The sequence below is a fragment of the Piliocolobus tephrosceles genome, chromosome X (genome assembly GCF_002776525.5).
Source record: "Piliocolobus tephrosceles isolate RC106 chromosome X, ASM277652v3, whole genome shotgun sequence".
Taxonomy (NCBI): Eukaryota; Metazoa; Chordata; class Mammalia; order Primates; family Cercopithecidae; genus Piliocolobus; species Piliocolobus tephrosceles.
Genome location: NC_045455.1, coordinates 15,237,662 through 15,262,573, shown reverse-complemented (window position 1 = coordinate 15,262,573; position 24,912 = coordinate 15,237,662). Strand labels below are relative to the sequence as shown.

Genomic DNA, 24,912 nt, shown 5'->3' with positions numbered 1-24,912 from the left:
TTGAGCAGCAGAGAGGCACTAGGCAAAGCCACCCAGTCCTGGTAAACGCCTAGCAGGAGTCTCTAACTCAGAAAGGATTTCCTCTCTCTGTAGAGGTACAAATGTCTTATTAACATTTGGTGTTGCTTCATAGAATATGTGGACTTGCACGTTATTGGTTAACTTTTCCATTCATTTTTAACAAGTCATTGTCTGCCATGTGTCAAACACTGTTCCAGGCGCTGAGCCCAATCATCCCTGCCTTCATGAAAGGTACACGCTCTTGGGATGGTTGCTTAGTAACCAAACACAGTTATCAAGCGGGCTTAGTTAATTGAACATTTTTTCTGTATATTCAAGGAAAATATCAAGAGACTGAATGGACCCAAAAATACAAAGTCTGTTAGGATTGCTTTTAGTCCTGGCTAGCCGAGAAATCCTGCATCTCTCCCAGTTAGGGAAGGAGGAAAAGTGAAGCCTCGGAAGCATCATTTGCGTGTTTAAATGAGAATGCCTTGGTATTTCTCCCCTTCCCTGTTGTGGTCTCTGTTTCAGTGGTCGGACTCAGAAGCAGGTTCTCGACTATGTTAAAGAAGGAGGACATAAGAAGGTGCAGTTTGAAAGGTAAGAGAAGCTTCGATGCTGCTTCTAGTCTGAGACGGCTCAGACTCGCCAGGTAATGTTTGTTGCTGCTAAATATTTCTTCACCCAGACTTCAGACTTGGTGTCCCTTGAGTTGTAAATGACAGTCTCAGTCACCCTCAGCAAGTCCAGTGTTAGAGATGAAGATTTTAGAGCTCAGGGGCATGCCCTGGAGAGTGAGATGAGAACAGACGAGAGGACCAGGGGAGGCGGGAGAGGACATTAATAAGGAGAAGGAGAGAAGGGCTCAGGATATCACCGCGGGGAATGAAGTGTCGTAAAAACTAGCTCAGTGGTGAGTCCTTCAATATTTTGGGATTTGTACTGAAAGTATGTCTGTGAACTTTTTAATTAAGTAAATCTGGATGAGCAGAAACAGGATTTTTTTTTTTTTTCTCGAAACAGGGTCTCACTCTGTCACCCAGGCTAGAGTGCAGCGGTGTGATCACAGCCCACTGCAGCCTTAGCCTCTGGGACTCGATCAGTCCTCCCACCTCAGCCTCCTGAGTAGCTGGGACCACAGGTGCCCACCACCACTTGTAGCTAATGTTTTGTAGAGATGAGGTCTCCCTGTGTTGCCAGGGCTGGTCTCAAACTCTTGGACTGAAGCTATCTTCCCGCCTTGGCCTCCCAAAGTGCTAGGATTACAGGCAGGAGCCACCATGCCCAGCCAGAAACAGGATTTATTATTGCTGCTGTTGTTGTTATCAAACACTTACAGCCCTTAGTGTGTGCCAGGCTGTTCCAAGCACTAGGCCTGTGTGAACTCATTGAGTCTTCACCTCAGCTGTGTGAGGTCAGTGTTCTTTTATTCCCTTTGTAAAGATGGAGCCACTGAGTCCCCAACAGGTTAAATAAGTAGCCCAGGTCTCATAGCTGCTAAGCAGCTTCTGGCCAGCCAGCTCCCGAGCCCAGTGCTCCAGGATGGAGCAGCAGAACCTCAGGAGGGTAAAGGAACAAAGCATGGGGCCTCGAGCACTAGTTAGTGCATGTAGGGTTTTTAAAAACCTTTTTTTGTTTTCATACATTTAAAAAATTATAATAAAGTACAGAGAAGTCAGCAAACACCCAGATTCTTTCTACTTAGAATTAACAGCCATTAACAGCTGGACACATTTGTTTCTGGGGTTGTTTTTTCTTCTTTTATTTGCAGCTCTTGTTACAGACGTGGCAAAACCCCTTGAACCACCAGCTCTAGTAATTTCTCTTCTCCCCTCCTCGGAGGCAGCTGCCAAATTTAGGCTTCTTTCTGTGTGAATATTACTGCATCCAAAAAGAGTGTGTAAAATTGCTGTGGAGGCCGGGCACTATGGCATATGCCTGTAATCCCAACACTTTGGGATGCCGAAGTGGGTGGATCACTTGAGCTCAGGAGTTTGAGACCAGCCTGGGTAACATGACGAAACCTCATCTCTACCTAAAAAAAAAAAAAAAAAAAGAAAGAAATTAGGTGGATGTGGTGGTGCAGGCCTGTGGTCCCAGTTTCTTGGGAGGCTGAGGTAGGACGATTGCTTGAGCCTAGGAGGTCAAGGCTGCGGTGAGCCAAGATTGTGCCACTGCCCTCCAGCTCTGGGCCACAGAGCGAGATCCTGTCCCCCCCAAAAAAGGAATCGCTGTGAGTGTGTTCTTTTCATTCATATTAGTACTCTCGTATATAATTCTTCATCTTGCTTTTTAAATACTACTTTTTTTTTGAGATCTGTTTTAAGGGCCATACGGTAGTATGAAGATACTGCACTGTATTTCTCTGATTCCCTATTGAGAACCATCCAGGTTATTTCAGTGTTTCATTTTGATTTTGCTGAAATAAACCTGCTTCTGTGGCCATCCCTGCATCTTCCTTCTACCGCAACTCTGTGGTGCTTTCTCATGCCCTGTCTCCAGAAATGACATGTTCAGGAGGTTTTTTTGTAGGCATGTGTGGAGATGAATCCCATGATTTTCTTGGACAGTCAATGGTTAGTATTTGAAGACCATGTAAGAAGTAGCCCAGTTCTCTGTTTCAGAATGTGGATCTCTAGAGCTTTTCTGTGCTAACCTGGAGTATTTTGAAGAAAAGCTGGATATATCTGGGAATAGAATCTATATTTATACAGTCTCACGGATTTCAGGACCTGAGCATTTGAGTGCCTGTTTGATAGGGAAAAGGGGAATAGGCAGACTGAGAGGGAAGAGATGAAAGAGACGTGTCAAGATGCTGTTAAAGTCAGTTCCTTCTACTGTTGAGGGCAGGCCTTTTCCTCTGAACTTACCACTTTGATGGAGTGAGCGGATGAGTGGTAATTGCCTCTGTTACAGAACTGATCCAGAAAATAATTACCTAAAGTACATGAATTGATTTCATGTTGTTAGACCATAGCTGGCCATTCAGAGCACGGGAGGGCCCAGCCATGTCCTCCCTTCTCTGTGACTTTCCCCTTAACTAGAAAGGTCCTGCTCAGTTGCTAAATGTTTCTTCACCAGCTGCACCATGAAAACTACCAAAAGGGCTTCTGAGAACTTCTCCAAGATGTAAATAACCCTTGGGCCATGCAAGTGCTGTCGAAGGATGATTGCGTGTCTGTTTCCAAGTAGCATTTGTAAAGGCGGCTCTGGGTACCATCATTATTGAGGAAGGCACTGATGCGTCCCACAAAAGGACCTTTGTTTCATTTAGAACAAAAAAGAAACAAAAACCTCACCTAACATTAATGACCTTCTTGTGTGATTTTTCCCAGGAAGCACAGCAAGATTCATTCTGTCCGGAGCCTTGCTTCACAGCCTACAGAACTGAATTCAGAAGTGCCGGAGCAGGTCAGTGACGGCGCTGTCCTATGATAACTCTGCTTTTCCCCACACTTCCTCCACGGAGCCCTGGGCTTCATAGTGGAATTTCTGGTTCTCCGTCCTTTCCTTTGGGGTTTTTAGCAGATGAGAATCTGATTATGGGCCTTGGCTTTGACCAGACATAGGCTCTGTGCTGTGTGCCCTCAGCCTGGGCTCAGAGACCCTGGAGTGTGTTGTGTTTTCAGCTGCCTTCTGATCTCCCATGCGGCACTCAAAGCCAGTGAGAACTCAGCTTAGCAGCGGAACCATCGCTGCAGTGGGCAGAGCTGAGACCGGCTCTCCAGCTAAATGGGTCCACGTGGGAAGAGATGGGGACCCGCTTTGTAACCAGTGGGTGTAGCTCCTGCCTGGTGCCAAGGCCAGAAGCCTTTGCTGGCACAGAACTGACCGGCGAGTTCCCAGAGCTTGTATTACAGGGCAGTGACCACAGTTGGCAGTAAGAGACATTATCACTCTTGCTCTGAAGGTGGCAAAAGCTCGTTTTCCCTGGAGTTGGTCTCTGGGTAAGTTTTCAGGGCTTTCTTTAAAAGAGAAAAAGAAACTTGGGGAAGAATATGAAGGAGGTTTCATCATATGCATCCAAAAAAACCCCTTTCCCCATCCAGGCTGCCCTGAGAAGTATAAGTGTCCTTTGTCATTTTTCTGATGACTATGGCAACTTGCCTTCAGGGGTCCCTGATGTGCCTGCCCACCGTTCCCTGGAGACCCCCTGTGGGCTGGAACGGCTGTCTTGTTCCATAGAAGCTTTACAAGCCAGGCGTGGTGGCTGGCACCTGTAATCCCAGCACTTCGGGAGGTCAAGGCAGGAGGATCACTTGACCCTGGAGTTCAGAACTAGCCTGGGTAACATAGGGAGACCCCCGTCTCTATAAAAGAAATTTTAAAATTAACCGGGTGTAGTGGCACATGCCTGTGGTCCCAGCCACTTGGGAGGCTAAGGTAGGAGGATCACTTGACCCCAGGAGTTCAAGACCAGCCTGGACAACACAGGGAGACCCCATCTCTACAAAAGAAAAATTTTTAAATTAGCTGGACATGATGGCGCAGGACTGTGGTCCCAGCTACTTGGGAGGATTGCTTGAGCCCAAGAGGTTGAGGCCGCTGTGAGCTGTGATTGCAACCACTGCACTCCAGCCTAGGTGACAGAGTAAGACCCCGTCTACCCCTCCAAAAAAAAGAAAAGAACAAACCCCAGCATGAGTCGGTGGGCCCTGGAAAGCAGAGACCAGGCCTGGCTTGTGCTGCCAGGAACAGTGCTGTCAGCCGCCACGCCCAGAAGAAACCTTCTGGATCACGCCCAGATGTGCTTCCCTGACTGCTGTTATGTCAGAGCACTTCCGGGCAGTCCTCCCGCCGCAGAGGCCTCGGGTGTTCTTCCGGGAGGCTGTGGCTCTCCTTTTCTGTTTTCAGCCTTGGAGTAACAGTCTCCCTCTTCTCCGTCTCTCTGCACCTTTTTCCCCACCCCACCCAGTCTCAGCAGAGCGCCAGCCTTACATTTGGAGAAGGTGCCGAATCTCCAGGGGGCCAGAGCTGCCAGCAAGGAAAGGAACCGAAGGTTTCCCCGGGGGAGCCGGGGTCGCGCCCGAGCCCTGCACCGAGAAGCCCCGCGGGTAACGAGCAGGTGGACGGAGCCACCTCGGCACCCACAGAGGAAGAGGAGGAGGTCGTTAAGGATAGGACCCAGCAGAGTAAAGCTCAGCCCCCGCAGCCAAGCACAGGTCCAGCATCCCGGGCTGCCACAGGCAGCAGTACTTCCATTCCTTTCATTGACTGCAGTGACATAGATAGTGAATACGACCTTCTTAGAGAACAAGCGTCCCGGTCCCGGTCCCAAACAAATGACAATTATGAGGGTGATCTGACCAGCGGTGTCTATCTGCTGTCCAGGGACGAGGGGCGAAGAGAGGCTAGGCGTAGGGCTTCCCCGCACTCTGCAAAGTCCTCCCGGCCTCCTTCCAGAGAATTCCTTGATGACGATTCAGCAGACATAACCTTTGATATGAGCGGGAGCCCTCGACTCCCAAGGCATAGCTCTCTCATAGATGAAATGTTCAAGAGCTCTGCTGGTCACAGCCCCCTGGCCACCCCATTGTCTCCCAGCAGCAGAAGTTCAAGTCCAAATATGAGTTGGGACAGAACTGGGTCTCAAGGCTATGTTTCTGAAAATGGACATGACGGTAGAGAGGGGAGTATGGGAGAAGACACTCTGCCGGGCCAGGGTCCTCCTTGTGAACACTGTTCCCCCACCTCGCCAAGGCCATACTTGCGGAATCTTCCTGGTAGATACAATAAGTCAGAGACAGATCCACTCGTCCTTAGCCAGGTAGTGTTTACCCCAGAGGCCATGGATGGGCTTGGTGGCCGTGGGAAGGAGGGGCAAGCCAGTGCAGCTGCTCCCGAGGGTAGAAGGCTGGCTAATGGCACCACCCCCGTGGGTGCAGCCTCCAAGGTCCCTGCCGTGCAGTCAGTGTGTGCCAGTGGCATGGCAGGGCAACTGGCACCTCTGCAAGTGACCGAGGGCTCCACCAGCAGTGGGACAGAGTCCAGTGAGTCAGACTCTGAGATGCTGAGCCCCGGGGGCCAGCCCCTCGTGTTTGGTAACCCTGCAGTGCTGTGTTCCCCGTCCCTCCTGAGAAGCCGGGGGTCCTTGGGTGGCCTGTATTTGAGTGAGGAACCGGAGGAAGATGAGTGAGGAGGCCAGGAGGCAAGTCTTCAGCCTGAGCAACCTGGGGTCACGAGACCAGGGTTTCCCTAGAGCTGATCTGTTCCAGTGACTCATTCATTTGTGGTCTACATTTGTTAGAGGAGGTTTTGGACAGGCACATGTTTGAAAGGGTCTGCCTGACTTCTAAAAATTGTTAAGAAAAACAAAACTTCACATAAGTGGCTTGCTTTCCAGAAAAGGTGGACAAGGTAAACAGAAAGTCCTAGTGACAAGTTCCCAGGAACTTACTTATTTTGCTGGTTGAAGGCTAGGAAGAAACACTTTATTATGAATCTGATCATGTGTATAGTGTGTTATATTTATATGGCAGTTTTCTGTGTATGTTCAATTATGCAGATCACCTACCTGTTGGTTGAGAGTTTGAAGCATCCTTGAGATTACAGGAAAGGGATCGGTTTCCCATTCTCCCCTTTTTTAAAAGGAGGGCTGCTTTGTCCATGCCTCATGAAGTGAGGAATTGACACTATTCAAGGCCAAATGTAAACTGATAGCTAGTTGAGATTGTGTTGGTGAAATCTTTAGTCAAGAATAATGAATATTTTAATGGGAAGAATTGAGGGTTATTTCTGCTTCCCAGGCTTCCTGTGAAATACTAGAAAAGTTGTCAAATCTTCATGAATTGTAATCTACTTGGGATTGCTGGTTTGGTTTAGGTTTGCATTGGTGGATCATATTGTTATGTTTTAAGAAGTACAGTTTTGCGTCTCAGAATCTCTTGGTGAAACTGAAATACTGCTGAGCAGGATGCGGGGAAGAGTAACACCTTGAAATAGGCACTGTTGTCACCAGTAGGTCGACAAACTAAATGCCTGCCTTTGAATTGTGTGCGGCGCAAAGAAGGACTGTTTTCCAGCATGGTTGCTCTTGGTTGGTTTACGGACACAGTCTTACCATTCACACTCTTGTGAACAGTGTCCTCTGTTGGGAATAGTGATACTTGGATGTTTCTCTGAGCCAGAAAAAAGAAAGTGTAAGGGGAGAGAGATTGACTTCTTTTTAAATCCTGCCCACCAGTGTCACTGCCTTTCACCCAGCATTCCTGCATTTTAAAGAGCCTTGTTTTCGCTTGAAGTTTCTCTGCCTTAGCTGCACGTTGCAATTTTCTGAGATATTTTAAAAATTAGTGACGCCGGGACCCTGACCCTAGGGATTTTGATCTCATTGGTCTGGAGTGCTCCTTGGCCTTCCCAGCTGTTTGTCCTGGGCAGCCCGGGCCACTTCTTACCCAGGCCTTCTCGAATCTAGTGGAATACAGTAAAAGTGTTAGCTAAATTTTTGGCTTGCTTGCAGAATAAGAAAAATATCACAAACAAACTGCTTTTTCTTGATGCCTGTGTTTTGCACTTTTCAGCCTTAGGTACTTTTTTTAGGGGGGGCAAAAAAAGGATAAATTGTAGAATACAATTTTTAGATCCTAAGTAACTACAAAATTATTGAAAAGAGCCCTAACAATGATAGCTCCCTGATGTGCAACCATACCAGGGCCTCACTGGGCTCATCACGTGACCTGATCACAAGGGGAGAACCAAGCGTGCTTAGGACACCGAGTAGAATTTGGCAGCAGTGTAGAAAATGGAGGGGTATTGGCTCATCTCATTCACAAATGAGTATTTGTCCACATGAATGTCCAGAAGTCGGTTTTAAAGAATCTGAACACTTAATCCGTTTTTATACAGACTTTTTTTTTTGGTTTTCCTAATCATTTGATTCAGTGCCTGATTGAATCAAGCTCATTGTTGGATCGTTTGAGAGTTGTTCATTGAAGTAGTCTATTTACGTCTTGCTTAAATTTATGTATTTAACAGAATCATAAACTGGAAGGGACCTCAGAAGTTCATCTGGGCAAACCTTCATTTCTTGTTCTGAAAAAGTTAAGTGACTTTGCATAAGTAATACAGCTATTGCATGACAAAGCTGAAACTGTAACCTGGTCTCTAGACTTCATATTTTTAGCCTATGTGATATCTTGGTGCAATAGGAGCTTTTTGATTCAGTATTTTAATTTTGGAGAGTCTTATATGAATTAATAATTCAAATCGGATGTGGAGACTAGTGATCGAGTAGACTTTTAGGCAATTACAGGCCATAATAGGTGGGAAGAACTGCTTCTTTTTATATTGTGGGGGTTTTGCAGTTATAACACATTTTTGCATAATCTGTTCAGACATAGAAAGAATGTCCATTTGCTATATGAGTGTTTAGTGAAGTGTGAGTTAAACAGAACCCAGTGTGGAATCCTGTGGTTTGTGAAGTAGTTTGTTCAGATGAATTTTCTTTTCCCCTCTAATTATACAGCAGTCTGATAATGAAATACGATTGATCGCTGGGTATGAACTTACACAGCCTATGACAGGAATCATCAAATATAAGCATCCCAGAGCGAAACACGCTTCAACCATTATTTTGTTTTGCTTTTTCCTACAGCAGTGATTTTTATCTAAGTGTTTTAAGAGCGGTTGATCAATGGCAGTGTACTCAGTTCTGTATTGACGAAATTTTTCACTCTTAAGAGTTGCTCATAGAGTTTTTCCCTCGTTGGCTTTGTACCAGGCAAGCAACTCAATTTCTGCTTCTTGGCCAGTATTTACAAAAGCAGCAATCCTGGTGTAATTAATGGTGCTTATAGTTTGTTTAAAGGCTGTTTATCATACATCCGGATGTGCTGCGAACAGTCACTGCTTGCCTCAAGAGGAGCTTGTCCTGTGCTAATAAAGATTCCATAACATTGGCCAAAGAGTCTGTTTGTACATTCTTTGAGCCTAGTGGAGCATGTTTGCTGAGCTGATGTGGTCTCCCCAGTGTCACTGGGAAGAGCTCAGTCAGGAAAAGCCAGCAGCATCTACCGTGCCACCCTCCATGCCTTCTGATTTTGGGGAGACTCCAGTCCTCCAGGTCTTCACCCAGCCTGCAGATCTCATTCTAGCTTAAGAAGGGCAAGCGTGTGCATGAAGTTGAGCTAAGAGTGGAGGAAGGCCAGAGGTAGGGTTGGATGTGATACTAGGTAGCAGATATTAGACTTCTGCATGTATTCAGATTTCCAAAGGGTTTCCGAGACTTCTCAACCAATCTTTCTAAGACAATGGCTAGTGTAGGGGGTCTTCTGACTCAACAGAGGACCCAGGCCTTCACATACCAGCCACTCACTAGCTGCTCTGTGACATACTGTCTTAAGACCATGAATGGAAAACAAGCCTTGTATAAACATAAATCTTAAAGCCCAGGGCCTCCTTGCGCTAATACCTTTTGTTGGATATTATGTCAAAATATGTAAATTTTAGACCCTTTTGTGGCTGCCTTTGCTGTTGCTTGTTAAGGGCAAAATAAAAATGCAAGAAATTCTTTTAAGATGAAGAAATGCATTTAATGAGCTCCAGAACTCAAAATAAATGGCTTCAGCTCCTTTAACAGTCATCTGTGTGCCACTGACAATATTTTATTAGATAGGCGTTTAATTAGAGGAAGTCTGCGGGCCGGATTCCTCCCTGCATGTGTGATTCATGTTTGGGAATTTCTAATTTATCTCCCCCAATTGTGCCATGTGGCCTGCACTTGAAATGTAAGTAACTCTGATTTTATTCTCTAGAACTTATTTGAAGATTTAAGCCAGGCAATGCTGAAAAAAGCTAGACCTGCAAAACTAAAACACAGCACGAGCCTCTCAAAATTCCCACCAAATATGCAAAGTCCAGTCTGCTCTGAATGTGCATCAGAAACTCAACTTTGGTTATTAGCCCTGGAATTTGGTTCCAAAAGCAAAAATTGGGTTTTGTTGTCAAGCAATTTCTAAAGGAAGAAATAATGTAAAGATCAATCTGTCATTTTAAATGTTGTTGAAACTGCCGTGAGTATGCACACTGCTCTGTTTCATACCTGTAATCAGTATTCACATGCTTTCAATCTACTGTTTCCACTTAAAGCATTATTCCATATTTCAGCACAGAATGACTGGTGAAACTGTAGCTGTTAGTGTGTAATTGGGTTACAGGCAGACCTGGCCTTAAATTAACAAATCAGGGTTCCCTTCACTGTCAGGTTTATGTTGCTTTTATTCGCCTCTGTCTGGATCCCTTCTCTTTGCCTGGGACCTTATTCTGATTAGCTGGAATTTCAAGAGCTCTTAGAGTTACATTCCCCAGAAAGACTGTTTCTCTCTGCACTTTCTCTTTTATAGTCTGTAAACATTTCTCCAGGCTTAGTTCTAAGACTGGCCTTCCTCTAGTTTGATGGTATGAGTCTATTCTATTCCTACTACATTTTACAAATTGAACTGCAGAAGAGTCTTTCTAGGTAATCTCTGTAATAGAGCTGGTTTCTTTGAACCATACCCATTTATGCCTAGTGTTCCATTATTGGAACGCTAAGCATGTGGGAGTTATTTATATCTTATCACTCAAGGTCATTGTCAAGGTCGGATTACAAAAATTCAAAAAATTGCAACCTCAGGCATAAATTTAAAGAGGTAGCCATTTAAAAATAATGCATGCTACCATTTCCACTTAAAGTGCTAGCGCTCTGATGAGTTTTACGTGGGTTCTCTGTTAGCCAAGCCCGTAAGAGCATATGGAGAGAAAGGTACCGTTGAGTGAACTTCTATGAGCAGTAAGTGATTAAAGACATTTACTCTGACAACATTAAAGAATTTACTGGTCCTGTTTTTTTCCTTGTTAGTTTAATTCCATCTGTTTCTGTTTAATTGAGTGAAACTTAATAAAAAATGGTGTCTCTAGTGAGCACATGTGTACATCTCTCCGGTTGTTGGAATTTAAAATGATGCTGTGACTTTTAGGCCAAAATTAGCATGACACTTAATATAGCAGTTTTCTTTCTATTAAAAAATAACGACAAGAAGCACACGCACGCACACACACATACAAAATCTCATGATGATTTGGCCTGGAGTTGTGGACATCAGAGATCAAAAGCGGCCTGGTGCCAGCTGTTTGGATATATCCTTGAAAAGGGCAGCTTTGTCATTTCCTGGAGTAACCTAGAGAGAGATTTCCAAGCATTTCCCCATGAACAGAGGTGGTAAATGCTGATTTGTTGTGCCATATGTGTGTTTGGGAGGAGGGGAGGTAGCATCTTGTTTTGAAGAAAGTTCTCATTTCATAAAATAAACAGCACACCACTCCAAAAAAAAGAAAAGAAAAGAAAAAAACGAAACCTCAAGCACAAGGAATTTTGTTTTTAACCCCTAGTGAAAGCAATTAAATATCTTGGTAGACGCTAGGGAAGAAGTAGAAAATCTTCTTTTCCTGAAAGCTTTAAACATTGAATAGACTCTGATTTGTTCAGGATCATTTCAGTGTGGATTGGCCACTTGACACAGCCATCACAGCATGGTAGCCTGGAAACCGAGCCTTCAGCTCGGTGCCTGGTGTCTGAGTGTTACTTGGAGTGGAGGCAGTGCATTTGCGTCTTCACGTAGTCTCCAGATCAGGTTACTCTGATTTGTCGTGGAGTGGCTTTCTGTATGAGAGTAATCAACTGTTGCCACAGGATATCTGATCTCCATGAGTAGTTGCAAGCCAGTCTAAAAGGTTAACTCTACAGGGCCGGCGCCACCAATGCGGTCATGGAAATTCGTTTTGTGAGATACTTGAGTGTGCTGCTGGGGCCAGGTGCAGCAATTGCAGAATGTTGAGGAGTGAGGAGTAGTTAGAAATCACTGCAACATGGAAAAGCACACAGACCAAGGACGCTAAGGAGGGAGCAAGGACCACCGGGCAGCCGTGTGTGTGTGGAGTAGTGCGATGTGGAGGCAGTGGTGGTGTGGGGGATTGTGAGGGAGTGAGTCTGCTTTATTATGAATCAGGATTGATAGCTGGCCTTAAAGTGGGAAATGATAGAAGGGTCCCTTAGGAGCCTGCACTGGCATGGTGACCAGTCTGTTATTACTCATAGATGACCTTTTCTGGCTCTTGAAACCAAGCTAACAACTCCTTTTTTTCTGGGCCTCAAAGTTTGTCTGTAGGAAGTAAAGCATTTTTCACTTTCCCTGCAGTGATTTATAGAAAGACCGAAGATAGGTCTTCCTTAGTTAAGGACGCACACTGGCTGCTTGCTCCAGAAGCACCAAGAATGGCTGATGATAAATCCCTTACCCTTACTCCCCTTTCTGCCTAAGGTTGCTGTGAAAATCTGACTAACCAAACCTCACCAGCTTGGCCTATATTATTAATCAAATTCCCTTCTGTTCTCTCTGTGTGTATATTTAATACTGTAAATAATATGTTTTATTTAAAATTTCTAATACACCAAATTAATTTGAAATAGAAAAGGCTGGGGACTTCATTCTCATTTTTGTCATTTGTTTAATCAGTTTGGGAAAACATTTTCCATTGTTCCATTGTACGCAGTGTCTTGTCAGCATGTACCTAACTAGGAGAAAAGGCTTTGTTTTCAGAGTTCTGTCTTTACCCTCAAAGCATGGTGTAGCTTCTGTTCCTGCACTGTTGGAGCACTGTCTGATGTCTTTTTTTTTTTTTTTTTTTAACCACTGCTGAATACCAATTTGTACTTGGAATACCTCTTTCCTCTGGAACACAGTGATCCTATTCCCCAGACTGCAAGCTTTCATGTGAAAGCATATCCTAAGTCATCGTCCTGGGTGGTGCCAGATTTCACTAAAGTGGGAAAAGAGGAGGTAAACTTTGCTCTTCTGACAAGGCCTGCACTTTATACTTTGGGCAGTGCATGGGAGAAGCGGGGCCCTTGGGGGTGAGCAGGATCACTGTAGCTAGAGGAGAGGTCTCACTGAAACAGAGCGCATCTGTGACTGTAGCTTGCATGGAGAGCCTACACAGCCGACCCATGGATTTGCCTTTATGTTTTGAATGGAAACATCTATTTAAATGGGGATAGAAACCTTTACCTATGTCATATCTGTAAGATAATTTAGCTTATAGATATGTAGATATGTGTGTGTGTGGCTGGGTGGGGAAGTAGGTGGGAATGTAGAGAAGGCCTCACCTGACTTGGTCCCAGTTGACTTCTGATAGCCGATGAGCTGTTTTTCATTTTGATCGGCACCCAACATGTAGGTTCTCACAGATGCTGTCTGGTTTCATCTTCTCTCCATGGCAGAAGAATGCAGTATGTCAATAAAGCATGGACTCATACCACTGGGAAGAATGCTGGCTTCCTCAGTAACAATGAGCTTGGTGGTTCTTTGAGCGTGGAAGGCCAAGCTCATGTCACAGTGTATGCACGGTATTAATATCTCTTGTTGATCTAAACTGAAGGGGCTTTTACTTGTCCTAACAGGTGTCATGCTGTAAAAACTGTCCATTGTAACTGTTCTTTGCCACTGATGGCTGAAGCTTTGTCCTGAGTACAAGATGGTATTTTTCATTGGTACGAAGCACCATGTTCCCAACCCAAACACTGCCTCCTCCTCCACCACCACCACCACCACCACCACTACCACCACTACCACCACCACCACCACCACCACCACCACCACCACCACCATCACCACCACTGCCACCTCCGTGTTCAAACAAAGCAGCATTCTCCTGTGTCTTTTCCATTAGTGCATTTCAGTTCTTTTTCTGGAAGTTGCATTGCTACTGCTTTTCTGAATTGCTTGATGATGAACTGTGAAGCTGATGCTTAGCTGCTTGTGAAACTTTTCCTAAAGGAGCTGGGTGTAAGAAGCACACATACATTACCCTCAGCAACCTCAGGTATCAAGAAGAGGACCACACTGCTAACATGGGTAATCCTATAACCTGGTTTTTCTTGTGGAACTTTTTAATTTCTATAAAATACCGCCAGCTTTGTGTATTCCACTGAGCAGGGCCCGAACCTAGATATCGGACTCTAGTGAGTCCTGCCTATTCAGGAAGCTACCTATTATTCAGCATAATACTGCCCTTTTTTTGATAACTGGCTTTCAAATGGGATAATCTCTAGAGAGGCTTCATTGTATCCTCTTAGAGAGAGCATATGGATTGAAATAGAGCCTTTCAAAAAAAAAATAGATGAAAACTTCCATCTGTAATATATTTCCTACTTGGGCCTTTTGAGCATATTCTGGGCACATAGAGATAAAATCTCCTATATTTTAGAACAGAATAAAAGAAGACAAATTATGGTAGATGAGTGGCACCCAGAAGATTTCAAAATAAATACTTTTATTTGGGGGAATATTGAAGAAAAAAACATATAAACTTTTTTATAATTGCACTTTAAAATTTTGGAAAAGAAAAGTTGAGAAAGCAATCAATATTCTCATTTTGGTCAGTATTCTCACTCTCAAATATTAGCTATTTAATAAACATATCTTGGATTACTATTTTTTTAATTGTCAGTTTTTCTAGTTTCCCCCTTTACAGGAAAAAATAATAACCTATGTAGTTAAAAACTGGAGACCAATTTAATAAACAGGACAGGTACAGTTAAGAACTAGAAATGCCATTTTTATTACTTGAAAAATAGATTAGAACTGTTTTTCTTTTCCCGGAATAGTATGAGTTTGTGTTGAAGCCCTGAATATGGGTACATGGTTAACAGGCAGCTCGTACCCAATCCCAAAGCGGGAAGAAGGGCCTGGCTTTGGCTCATGGATGATAAAGTCTCCTCCCACTGCCTTTCAGCAGCTCTGCCAAAGAGCTGATCAAGACGCTGCAGACCCAGCTTCCCCAGACCAGCCAAGAGGGACAAATGATGAGCGTGTTTTAAATTGCGAAGATAGAGCAGCACAGGCAGTTTCTGGGCTGGGTGATAAATTGAAATCCATAAATACAGCAGTGCTAATTTGAAGTTCCATAATTGTTTGTGCCATGAGAATGTGTATGCTTAAAAGGATTCTATAAAGCAATTACTAGAAATGCCTCCCTTAAGAGCTGTATAACTGGAGGCATTTTCAGTCCAAGGGGGCAGCAAAAACTCAAACCTCTTCTAGATGAATGGCAGGGGGGCGGGAGGGGTCATGAAATTATAAGGAAGAGGTGAAGGATTTGAGAGCTACTAACCTGACATCTAACTGAATGCCTAAGAAATTGCAGGACAATTTCAGGAAATAGGAAAAATAATTTTGAAAACACTAGAAGCCTCCAGACTTTCAGCGTGTGACTGATCTTTTTTCTAATCTCTTTAAACTTCTTTCCACCTATTGCCTTAATAGCAGGTGCTTCCTCTTAGGGTCTCCCCAAATTATTTACCTCGAGCTCCCTAATGAAAGAAATTACTTTGCATTACTTTTTCATAAAGGGAGAAGTGCTGGAAATACCAAAGGCATTGATAATTTCATGGAGTGGCAATGAGTGTCAGTCACAGTTTCCTCTCCCCGCTGTTGTCTGGGGCTGTGCCTTCAAAGCAGGCGACACACTGCAAGATGTGAACAAGCTTTATAATGCCATATAAATCCAACTGGGCTCATTTTACCTAACAACAGAACCATGTTTGTTAGCTTTTTTGTAAAATGGACTACTTCAGTGAAAATTGATTCCACGTAGTTCTAATAACTGCGACGTTGGACATTGGCTTTTTATAGACACAGCTCTTCACACCTGCTGGTGTGGACACCAGTTTGTACAGACTGTTGTCACACACCCTGGCTCAAAGTCAAAAGAGAATTTTAATTACTTATCAAGCTGCCAAATTCTACTACTTGCCCCCTTGTCAACATATTTCATTAATTGCTGAAAGGTAAATGAGTTACATATTTTGTTTGGACCATGTCACCTATACATTTTCAAAGCCTCGGATTATTTATCTTGCAAGGAGAGAAAGGGCCTCTTCTCCACAGATGCAGCTCAAAATAGCAAAACTAAACTGAGTTTCAGGCCTTTCCCTTCCTTAAAATGCTGATAGATTTCTAGACCAGACTGCTTGATATTTACTGGTTTATTGGTCTTGCTGTTTAAACACCCTTTCTTTCTTAGGCCCTATAAGCAAAGCTGGAGTAGTGTCTTGGGGAAAGGCCAACTGATCACCCTAATTTTGTCATTCCAAGTCTGCAGAGCACACATTTTAAGTAGTTGTTACTGACATCTTTAGGCTACATGAGTGAAATGCAGCAAGCCTTCCCCCAGCAGCCTGTGGGCTGATCCTGAGCTGTTCCCTAGTTTAGGTACACAGGTGACCCTGAAGTTCCCACTCAGCCCTCTGTTTTCTGAATCCTGTCTCCTCTGGAGCACAGCGGGGAGTCTTCCAAATCCAGCTGACTGAACTGTGGCACACCTTTGTGGCAGGGCAGGCTCTTTCCTGGAACCATAGTCTGTTACCTCATTTCTTCCAACTGCTGTGTCCCCTAAATATAAGTGTTCCCAGGTGCAGTGCAGCAAGGGGGCTCGCTCTTGGCCTCTGAGAGTGGAGGTGGCTGGATCGGAGTGTGCACACCCTACTTGTCCCTTGTCCCAAGTGGCAGTTCATTTCCTGTCTGTTCCCGAATGCTGTCTAGGGCCTGCTAGTTGCTATTTCCTTGCCTCTGCTCCACTTCCCACTAGCCTTCTAACTACCTTTCATTCTCGGCTCCAACTCTTTGAATGATGAGGCGAATGCTTTTTCTGTTCCACGTCACTGCAAAGTCAAGGTCCAGCATGCTCTCACTTATAACTGCCTCCCCCGATCTCACGCACAGTGCGAGAGCTGAAGGTAAGCCCTGAATGTTGCCAGATGATGGTGAACAAATAAAAAACAACTCTCCAACAGCAACTCACAAATGCATGAAATGTTTTAACCTCTAGACAGACTGCCAGAATTTCTCTTTTCTATTTCCTATTTGTAGTGATAACATTTTTCTTTCTGTGTTTTTTTTTAAAGAATAGTGTAGTACCTTGAAATAACTGCAGTTCTAACTCATTGTCACCTTTTCTGTTTGACAAGTTCCACTTCCTTTGCAATTATTGTATTTAGTTGTGCACTAGTGTCAATAAAATTGACATTTGTGAAGCAATTTCTGGCCTTTTTCTCCGGGGTTTTCTGGGTCTGGTGGTGTTTCGGGTGATGGGGTCTTTGTCTAACACAAGGCTTCATTTTAGTGAGGTATATTAAAAACAGGATTTAAAAGCAGAGGGATTTCAAAAATGCGAGCTTACTGAATCTGCCTTTTCTTCACATTTGCTAACCTTGTTATCCAAGGATCACTGCACTAACCAGTAGTCCCTGGGCAGGACCTCTGCCTTTTGTCATTCTCCAGGTACAGTGGTTCTCCCTCCACTGTGTTGGCGGTGCCGCTGACTGCTCAACCTGGCACCAAGGGTGGGGGCTGGTGGTGGTTTCTCCAGGGTTCGTTTATACTGGGATCAAATTCACCACCCTTACTTCATCAGCTCCATTCTAGGTAGGCTGTTGTATCTTGTAATTCCAAAATGCACATGCATGACTCCAGAGGGTGAGAACAGATGGCAGGAAAATGGGGGTGCTCCCAGAAAACCGCCCTCCCCCTTTGCCCTGAGAGATCTTTAGCGGACCAAGTAGCAGCGAGCCTGAAACTGTAGACTGAGAAATTGAGAAAGCTCTGACTTCGTCTTTCCTTATCATGGTAGTAGACAGGACTACAGGTTACTTTAACTTTGCTTACCTCATATTATCTCTAGCAAATCTGCTTTATTAGTATAAATATAAGTGCTAGGCAAAAACTCTTAGGTTAAAAGTATATTCTGAAACATCCCATGTAGTTTCAGTGGGTTGAGATACAGATATTTGCAAAAGTATGTTGGCAAAGAGTGTCCTGTACATATAATCTCCCTTGGCTGACTCATAGCGGGTAATATATACTTTTTTTTTTTTTTTTTTTGAGAAGAGTCTCACTTTGTCACCCAGGTTGGAGTGCAGTGGCACGATCTCAGCTCACCACAACCTTTATCTCCCTGGTTCAAGCAATTCCCCTGCCTCAGCCTCCCAAGTAGCTGGGATTACAGGTGCATGCCACCACGCCCAGCAAATTTTTTTGTATTTTTGGTAGAGATGGGGTTTCACCATGTTGGCCAGACTGGTCTCAAACTCCTGACCTCAGGCAATCCGCCTGCCTCGGCCTCCCAAAGTGCTGGGATGGCAGGCGTGAGTCACCGCGCCTGGCCACATTTTCGTCTTACTTACTATGATATCCTTTATCCAGGACTCATGGTACCCTGTCACTTTTGTCTCATAAAGGGAAATGGTGATAATATAATGACGTCTGGTTTTGCGTGTTGAAGTGATCACATATGCCTGTAATGTGATGCTAGTGTTTCTGTCCCAAGCAGTGAGAGACATGGAATGACATCACCAGGTATAACAAGCTTGCTTCTGTTCTTTGTAGAATGGGGAGTTAGTTGCTCGACCTTTCTGTTAGCTGTGACCCATTGTTACGGGACGTAGTGTGTCCTAAGTACACCAGTTGCTTAGATGCCTGTTAGTCTAGTTCTATTTTCTAATCATTTCCCCATGTCTCATTGTGACATAGACACTGTGTCTTTCTTGAGTAATTCTTAGAAATAAGCAGTAGTTGGGAGATGAAATTCCTATTTTGGGATACACTATGCTTTTCGGCTATTTTAATTGCTATCTAAGCAGAGTTCTCTTATCTTACAATTAATTACATAACAGAGGCTCCATTGAATTATTCATGCTATCTTTATTAAGGCAGCTTTGACTTAGGAAAAAAACTAGAAAATAAAGAATCGCTTTAGGTTTGCCATGGGGGGGTAGTCAAAGTTCTTACAATTTGAAAAAGGTGAAAGTAGTGAATAGAAATCAGGTCCCAGAAAAAATTACCTTTTTTTTTTTTCTTTAAAACTTCTCATCCCCAAACAGGCTCCCTGACTGGCAGCCCTCACCTTTCCGAGCTGTCTGTGAACTCGCAGGGGGGAGTGGCCCCTGCCCACGTGACCTTGTCTCCCAACCTGAGCCCGGACACCAAGCAGACCTCTCCCTTGATCAGCCCACTGCTGAATGACCAGGCCTGCCCCAGGACGGACGATGAGGATGAGGGCCGGAGGAAGGTATGGGGCCAAGGGCTCACTCGCGTGTGTGACTGTGTGTGCACGTGTGTTTGTGTGTATGAATTTTAAAAATTGGAAAATATACATAAGAGCAAAGGCACCATGTGAGCCATTTTCAGTTGTACAGTTTGGTGGCATTAAGTACATTCATGTTGTCGTGCCACTGTCCCTACCATCCATCTCCAGAACTTATTTTCCCAAACAGAACTACATCCATTCATCACTAACTCCTCCTCACCCCTCCTGCCAGCCCCTGGCACCCCCATTCTACTTTCTGTCTCTATGAATTTGCCTACTCTAGGTACCTCTTACAAGCAGAATCATCCAGTATTTACCATTTTGTGACTGGCTTATTTCACTTAGCATTCTGTCTTCATGGCTCATCCGTATGTAGCACGGGTCAGAGCTGCCTGCCATTTGAGGGCTGAGTGATGTCCCGCTGTGTGTATAAACCACACTTTGTTATCCATTCCTCTGTTAATGGACAGTCATGCGGTGCCCACCTTTTGGCTGCTGTGAACATGAGTGTCCAGGTATTTGTTTGAGTCTCTGCTTTGAAGTCTGTTGTGTGTACACCCAGCAGTGGAGTCAGGTGGACTCCTATGAGAAGACAGCAAAATGGTGGACAACAGGCGACCTCCTTGCACTTACTGTTTAAAGAGAAAGCAAGGCTGGATGGCCGGCCTGCTCCACAGGGCTGGCTGCCCACCTGACTGACAGCCGCCAAGGGAGTTCAGGCCGATGATGCCACCAGCTGATCTCACCCCTGTCCCTTTGGACCCAGCTACCATGTGTTCCCACAATGTGACTTCCATGTCATGAACACCAACTCCGCTAGCGAACATAGGACGAGACAGTTCCTTTTTTATGTATTTCCTTTGCCTAATTTGAGTCCTTTTGCTGATGGTAATTTTTACCGGGAAGGAAACCTTCCTAGACTATATTCTCATCATGGAAATCCATTATCTTAGCCTAGCTCCTCCTCACATGAAAAGAAGAGTAATTTTTATTTATTTCCTTAACACAAAAAGGAGAATACATTCTTATTTATTCTCTTAACACAAAAAGGAGAGTACGTTCTTCTTTATTTTCTTAACACAAAAAGGATAATACATTCTTACTTATTTTCTTAACACGAAAAGGAGAATACATTCTTATTTATTCTCCTAACACAAAAAGGAGAATAACTAAGAATTTTATTTCTCATTGATACCAGCTAACAAAAGATCCCAAGTTAGTAATATATCACTTTAATGAGGATATTCTCCGAGACGTATACTCAAAAATGATTGTTGTGCCTTGTTTCTTTGGCTGGGTTTTGCAGAGATTCCCAACTGATAAAGCCTACTTCATAGCTAAGGAAGTGTCTACCACCGAGCGAACGTATCTGAAGGATCTTGAAGTTATCACTTCGGTATGTGCGGTATTTCCCCAGAAGCATTCAGTTACATGATTTATCTCGGTTAATACTCAGCTATATAGGGGAGGCTGGAGCTAATGAAATGTTGGATTCCCTGACTTCATTTGAAAGGATTGTGGTCCTAGGGTATAGAAATTAAATGCTAATAGTATATTTAATTGGGAATGTATGCTATAACGTTTTTCATAATGATGATTTTCAAGTGCAAAAGAAGGAAGTTCCTGAGGTAGAGAAAATTAAAATTAAACGTTTTGCTGTCTGTGTGTACCAGTCCAGAACGTTTCGTGTTTTGCCCATTGCCAAGTGTAACTGCTGATTTTTGCTCACGGGAGAACTTGGAGGTGAACAGGAGATGCATTTTATCTTTGATAATAAATTGGGCCTTGTCAGCAAAATCTGCCAGAAGACTGCCTTTTTTATTTTAATCAGTCCTGCTCAGTCTTGAAAACACATTCAGGGCATTGCAGATGTCTTCCTGACCCCTGGATTCTGGGAAAGCGTTAGCCCATTGGGAGGGAAATTGGGGTCAGTGAGTTTCTGTTCCTCTGGGCTGTGGACTGTGCTAGGCCCTGGACAGGTACTTACTAAGCATTGTGCACCCAGCTCACCTCAGCGACAGGAGTGACTTGGTGTGAAGGCCGTGGCTTTATTCCCAGGTTTGGCCACCTTCATGCCCAGTGTTTTAACAAAAGGAACAGAGATGGAAGTTCTTAAAGGAATGAAGCACAGAATACTCAGTGGCCATAAATTAGTGGTTATCCAGTAAATTGGCCAGAATGGAGGTTTTGATTCGAGTAGTTCCCCATTTAAGAGATTTCTCCCAGCTTAAACAGTCAATGGATAGCAAACTTCAGAAAGCAGTAATATCCAGATGGTTGCTTCTTACCCCATCTAAGGAAAGAAAGGGGAAGCAGTAAGGCCTGGGCAGCCCCGCGTTCCTGAAGTGCCAAGAACCTTGCGGGAAGCCCTGGCTCCTCCCAGTGCGTTGGGCTGCATGTGACTTCTGGAGAACTGCAGACACTCGCCGGTGATCTTTCCACCTGTAAGTGCGTCGTCTTCTTATTTCCAGTGGTTTCAGAGCACGGTGAGCAAGGAGGACGCCATGCCAGAAACACTGAAAAGTCTCATATTCCCGAATTTTGAACCTTTGCACAAATTTCATACCAATTTTCTCAAGGAAATTGAGCAACGACTTGCCCTGTGGTGAGTACATTTCTACTTCCCGGTTACATTTCTCCCTCCCTCTTTCTCATGTTATTTTTATGTTGTCCCTGGTAAGCAGCAGGCAGGAACAAAGATGAAAGGCAGGAAACTGGCTTAAAACAAACCAGCCTTCAAATGATTTTCAGTGAAATCCGACATGCATTTTGATCTCACTTACAATTTCTTTCCTTTGGTTTGCAGTTCTTCAAGATGGATTTTTTACCTCTCTTACGATGATTGTATGATTATCACAAAATAAAAACAGTAGTTACTTCTGGAGGGGCAATAGGGTTTATAAAGAGTAGGGGCTTAGGAAGGCTTTGAGGGGTGCTGGTAATATTTTACTGGTGCTTGCTTTAAGTCATTTATGAAGTACATACATGCCTTGTGCAGTTTTCTGTATTCTACTCCAGTGTCTAAAACATGCTTTGAAAAACGGATCTATGTAGCATGTGTATGCGCGCACACACACACTTTTACTTTACCTTGAATTATAAGGATCTGTTTTAATACATGAAATGCCATTTGAACAGAGACATCCAATGAATAATTAAAATAATAGAAATGACCTAAGTGTCCATCAGTAGCAGATTGGTTAAAAATGTTAAGCCTGTCCATTAAATACCCGATGAAACATTAATGTGGGAGAAGAGGGAGGTACAAAAAACAGGAAAAGCTTTGTGGACTGTCACATGCAGAATCTCCTACACTTTTACCTAAAATAGAAGGTTTTGTAGATAATTCCTTTGGCAGTTTTTTAAAGACAATTATATGGAGAGAGACACATGGGGAGTTGATTGTCTACTAAACATGCATTTGAAAAATGCCAGGAGAAAATAGCAAAAGGTTTTTGGCAGAAATAGAACCCATTATGGGCTGTATCCTCAGTACCAGTGAGAATTTGGTTTGGAGTGGCCTCAGGGGTCCTCAGTGACCATAGGGCCTGAAGGAGCCCTATGTGAGGTTGTCCTGCCTCAGGTGATCCCAGACTGTGGCATTCAAGTGTCAGTTGAATAGCTAAGCAGAGCTGCTTTCTGTGTTGTGAAGCCAATGTGCTGGGGCAGTGGGAGCTCTCTGATCCCCCTAAGTGATGTCCGGCTTTGTACATTTTTTATACCTGGAGGATAGTTCATGTGCAGTTCTCCTTCCCTTGAGAGAAGGAGGTGGCAGGCGTTACTGAGAGGCCCCAGTGAGGGGAGAGCACAGCCAGAAATGGAGAAATAATAGGTACATAGTAAGCCTTGCTGCAAATGGGAAAATTTGAAAATGCCACGTTATCTAGAGTCTTGGTATTATGAATATAAGAGAAATGTCACTTTTCAAAATTAAAAATAAAAATTTGGCCGGGCACAGTGGCTCATGCCTGTAAATCCCAGCACTTTGGGAGGCCCAGGCAGGAGGATCACTTGAGGCCAGGAGTTCAAGAGCAGCCTGGGCAACATAGTAAGACCCTGTCTCAACAAAAAAATACTTAATTAACCAGGCATAGTGATGCAAACCTGTGGTCCCAGCTACTGGAGAGACTGAGGCAGGAGAATCACTTCAGCCCAGAAGTTCAAGGCTGCAGTGAGCTGTGATTGCACCAGTGCGCTCCAGCTTGGGTGACAGAGCAAGACCCTGTCTCTAAAATAAAAATAAAAATTCTACCAAATGTAACTTTACCTTCCCAAGCTTGACCTAGAACCTTTCACGTGTGTTCTGCCTCGTGTCTCATCATTCATACAAAGTTGAATGATGCTCTCATCATGGGGTCAAAGACCTTACAACTCTGGAGAACCCATTTGGCAGTTTGTTCTCTGGCCAGCGAGACGTGTGTTCATACCATCTTAGGCAACTCTTCCTGGAGGCCCACGGCATCTTGAGTTGACGTCACTATAGCAGTCTCAGTGCATGTGGCAGTTGATTTAATAAGGTTGGAGAGGCCACACATAGGAAATGTCATCAGTTGGCAGTACCCTAAAAGCCCATCATGGCGGCTTCAGCTGGCTTCCCTATTGGAGGATGCCACCAGAGAGAAATGCAGAGAGCTGTCTAATACGACTCATTTTCGGAATAAATGCCATATGCATGCATGGATCTTCCATGACAATCTGTGAAAGAGTATTGAGTTGCTTAAAACGCAGTTGATATAATTTGATTCCCAGAGGGTTTTCAGTAAAGTATCTTTCTAAGATCCATAATTTAACCCATGTTTTACAGAAAGACACCAGAAGCATGTAAAGTTCTCAAAGCTAGAGAGAAAGCAGATAGTCAACAAGCAGCTCCATCAGTGGGACCTGCAGTAGCCTTTCAACAATAGACCCAAACCAAATACACAACACTGGTCAGGGATCACTGGAAAGGGCTGCAGTGAAGTTCAGCTAATCAATTACTCAAGAACGTGATGAGGAGGACCTGGCATGGCAGGAGTTCCAAGGCAAAAAGGCTGAGTGTGAATGAGTTTAGTATGAGCCATAGACCAACACAGAGAGAAACCAGTGTCTCTCTAGATCTGCACCTCTCAACATTGGCTCCTTGTTGAAGTCACCTTGAGCAGCCTGATATAACCCAGCCCTGTTATATCTGAGTCTCTGAGGGGTAGAACCAATGCATTGGTAGTTTCTAAACTTCCCAGGTGATTCCAAAGTGTAGCCAAGGTCAAGAACATTTGCCCTAAAATGCCTCATTAAAAAGAGCCCAGAACCTGGAAAAGGATGGCTCCTTCAAAATTCAGAGTTCGGCCCTCTCGCAGAACAGTACACCACACTCGGCTTTCACGTGTGAAATGGGATGAGGATGCATTCCATTATAACAAAATGCCTGGATGAGAAGAGACTTTCGAAAGCATGATGGCTCCTATCAGGTACCTGGAGTCTGGTCCTGTGGAAAAGGGCATACGCATCTTCTTAGTGGAATCAGAGGACAAAATTGAAACAGTGAAGTGAATTTCCCAAGAAGCACAACATCTGATCACAGAAAAGGATTTCCGAAGCCTAAGAGCAGCGTGGCAGTGAACTCCTTCACCTCTGGGGTGCTCCAGCAGAGACTGACTGTCCATGTCCAGACAGGATTTACTGTGGAGCAAAACCCCAAACCTGGCGGTGCCTCAGAGTCACTGAGCTTGGGAACTAGAGGGGGCTTTGAAAAATGCAGATTGCCAGGCCCTATCCAGCGCTCTTGAATCGGAACTTTAGGAGTGAGGCTTA

At 44.2% G+C, this 24,912-nt stretch overlaps 1 protein-coding gene across 2 annotated transcripts in view; it reads left to right on the top strand.

Annotated features, from left to right (window-relative positions):
- Window positions 1-24,912, top strand: part of FARP1 (FERM, ARH/RhoGEF and pleckstrin domain protein 1) — a 237,348-nt gene that overhangs the window by 177,495 nt on the left and 34,941 nt on the right. For both annotated transcript variants that reach the window (XM_031934974.1, XM_023218037.3), the window contains 6 exons: window positions 535-603; window positions 3,339-3,414; window positions 4,919-5,165; window positions 18,917-19,104; window positions 20,429-20,518; window positions 21,594-21,727. In XM_031934974.1, coding sequence (XP_031790834.1) covers window positions 535-603; window positions 3,339-3,414; window positions 4,919-5,165; window positions 18,917-19,104; window positions 20,429-20,518; window positions 21,594-21,727 — 804 coding nt within the window. The remainder of the gene's footprint in view (window positions 1-534; window positions 604-3,338; window positions 3,415-4,918; window positions 5,166-18,916; window positions 19,105-20,428; window positions 20,519-21,593; window positions 21,728-24,912) is intronic.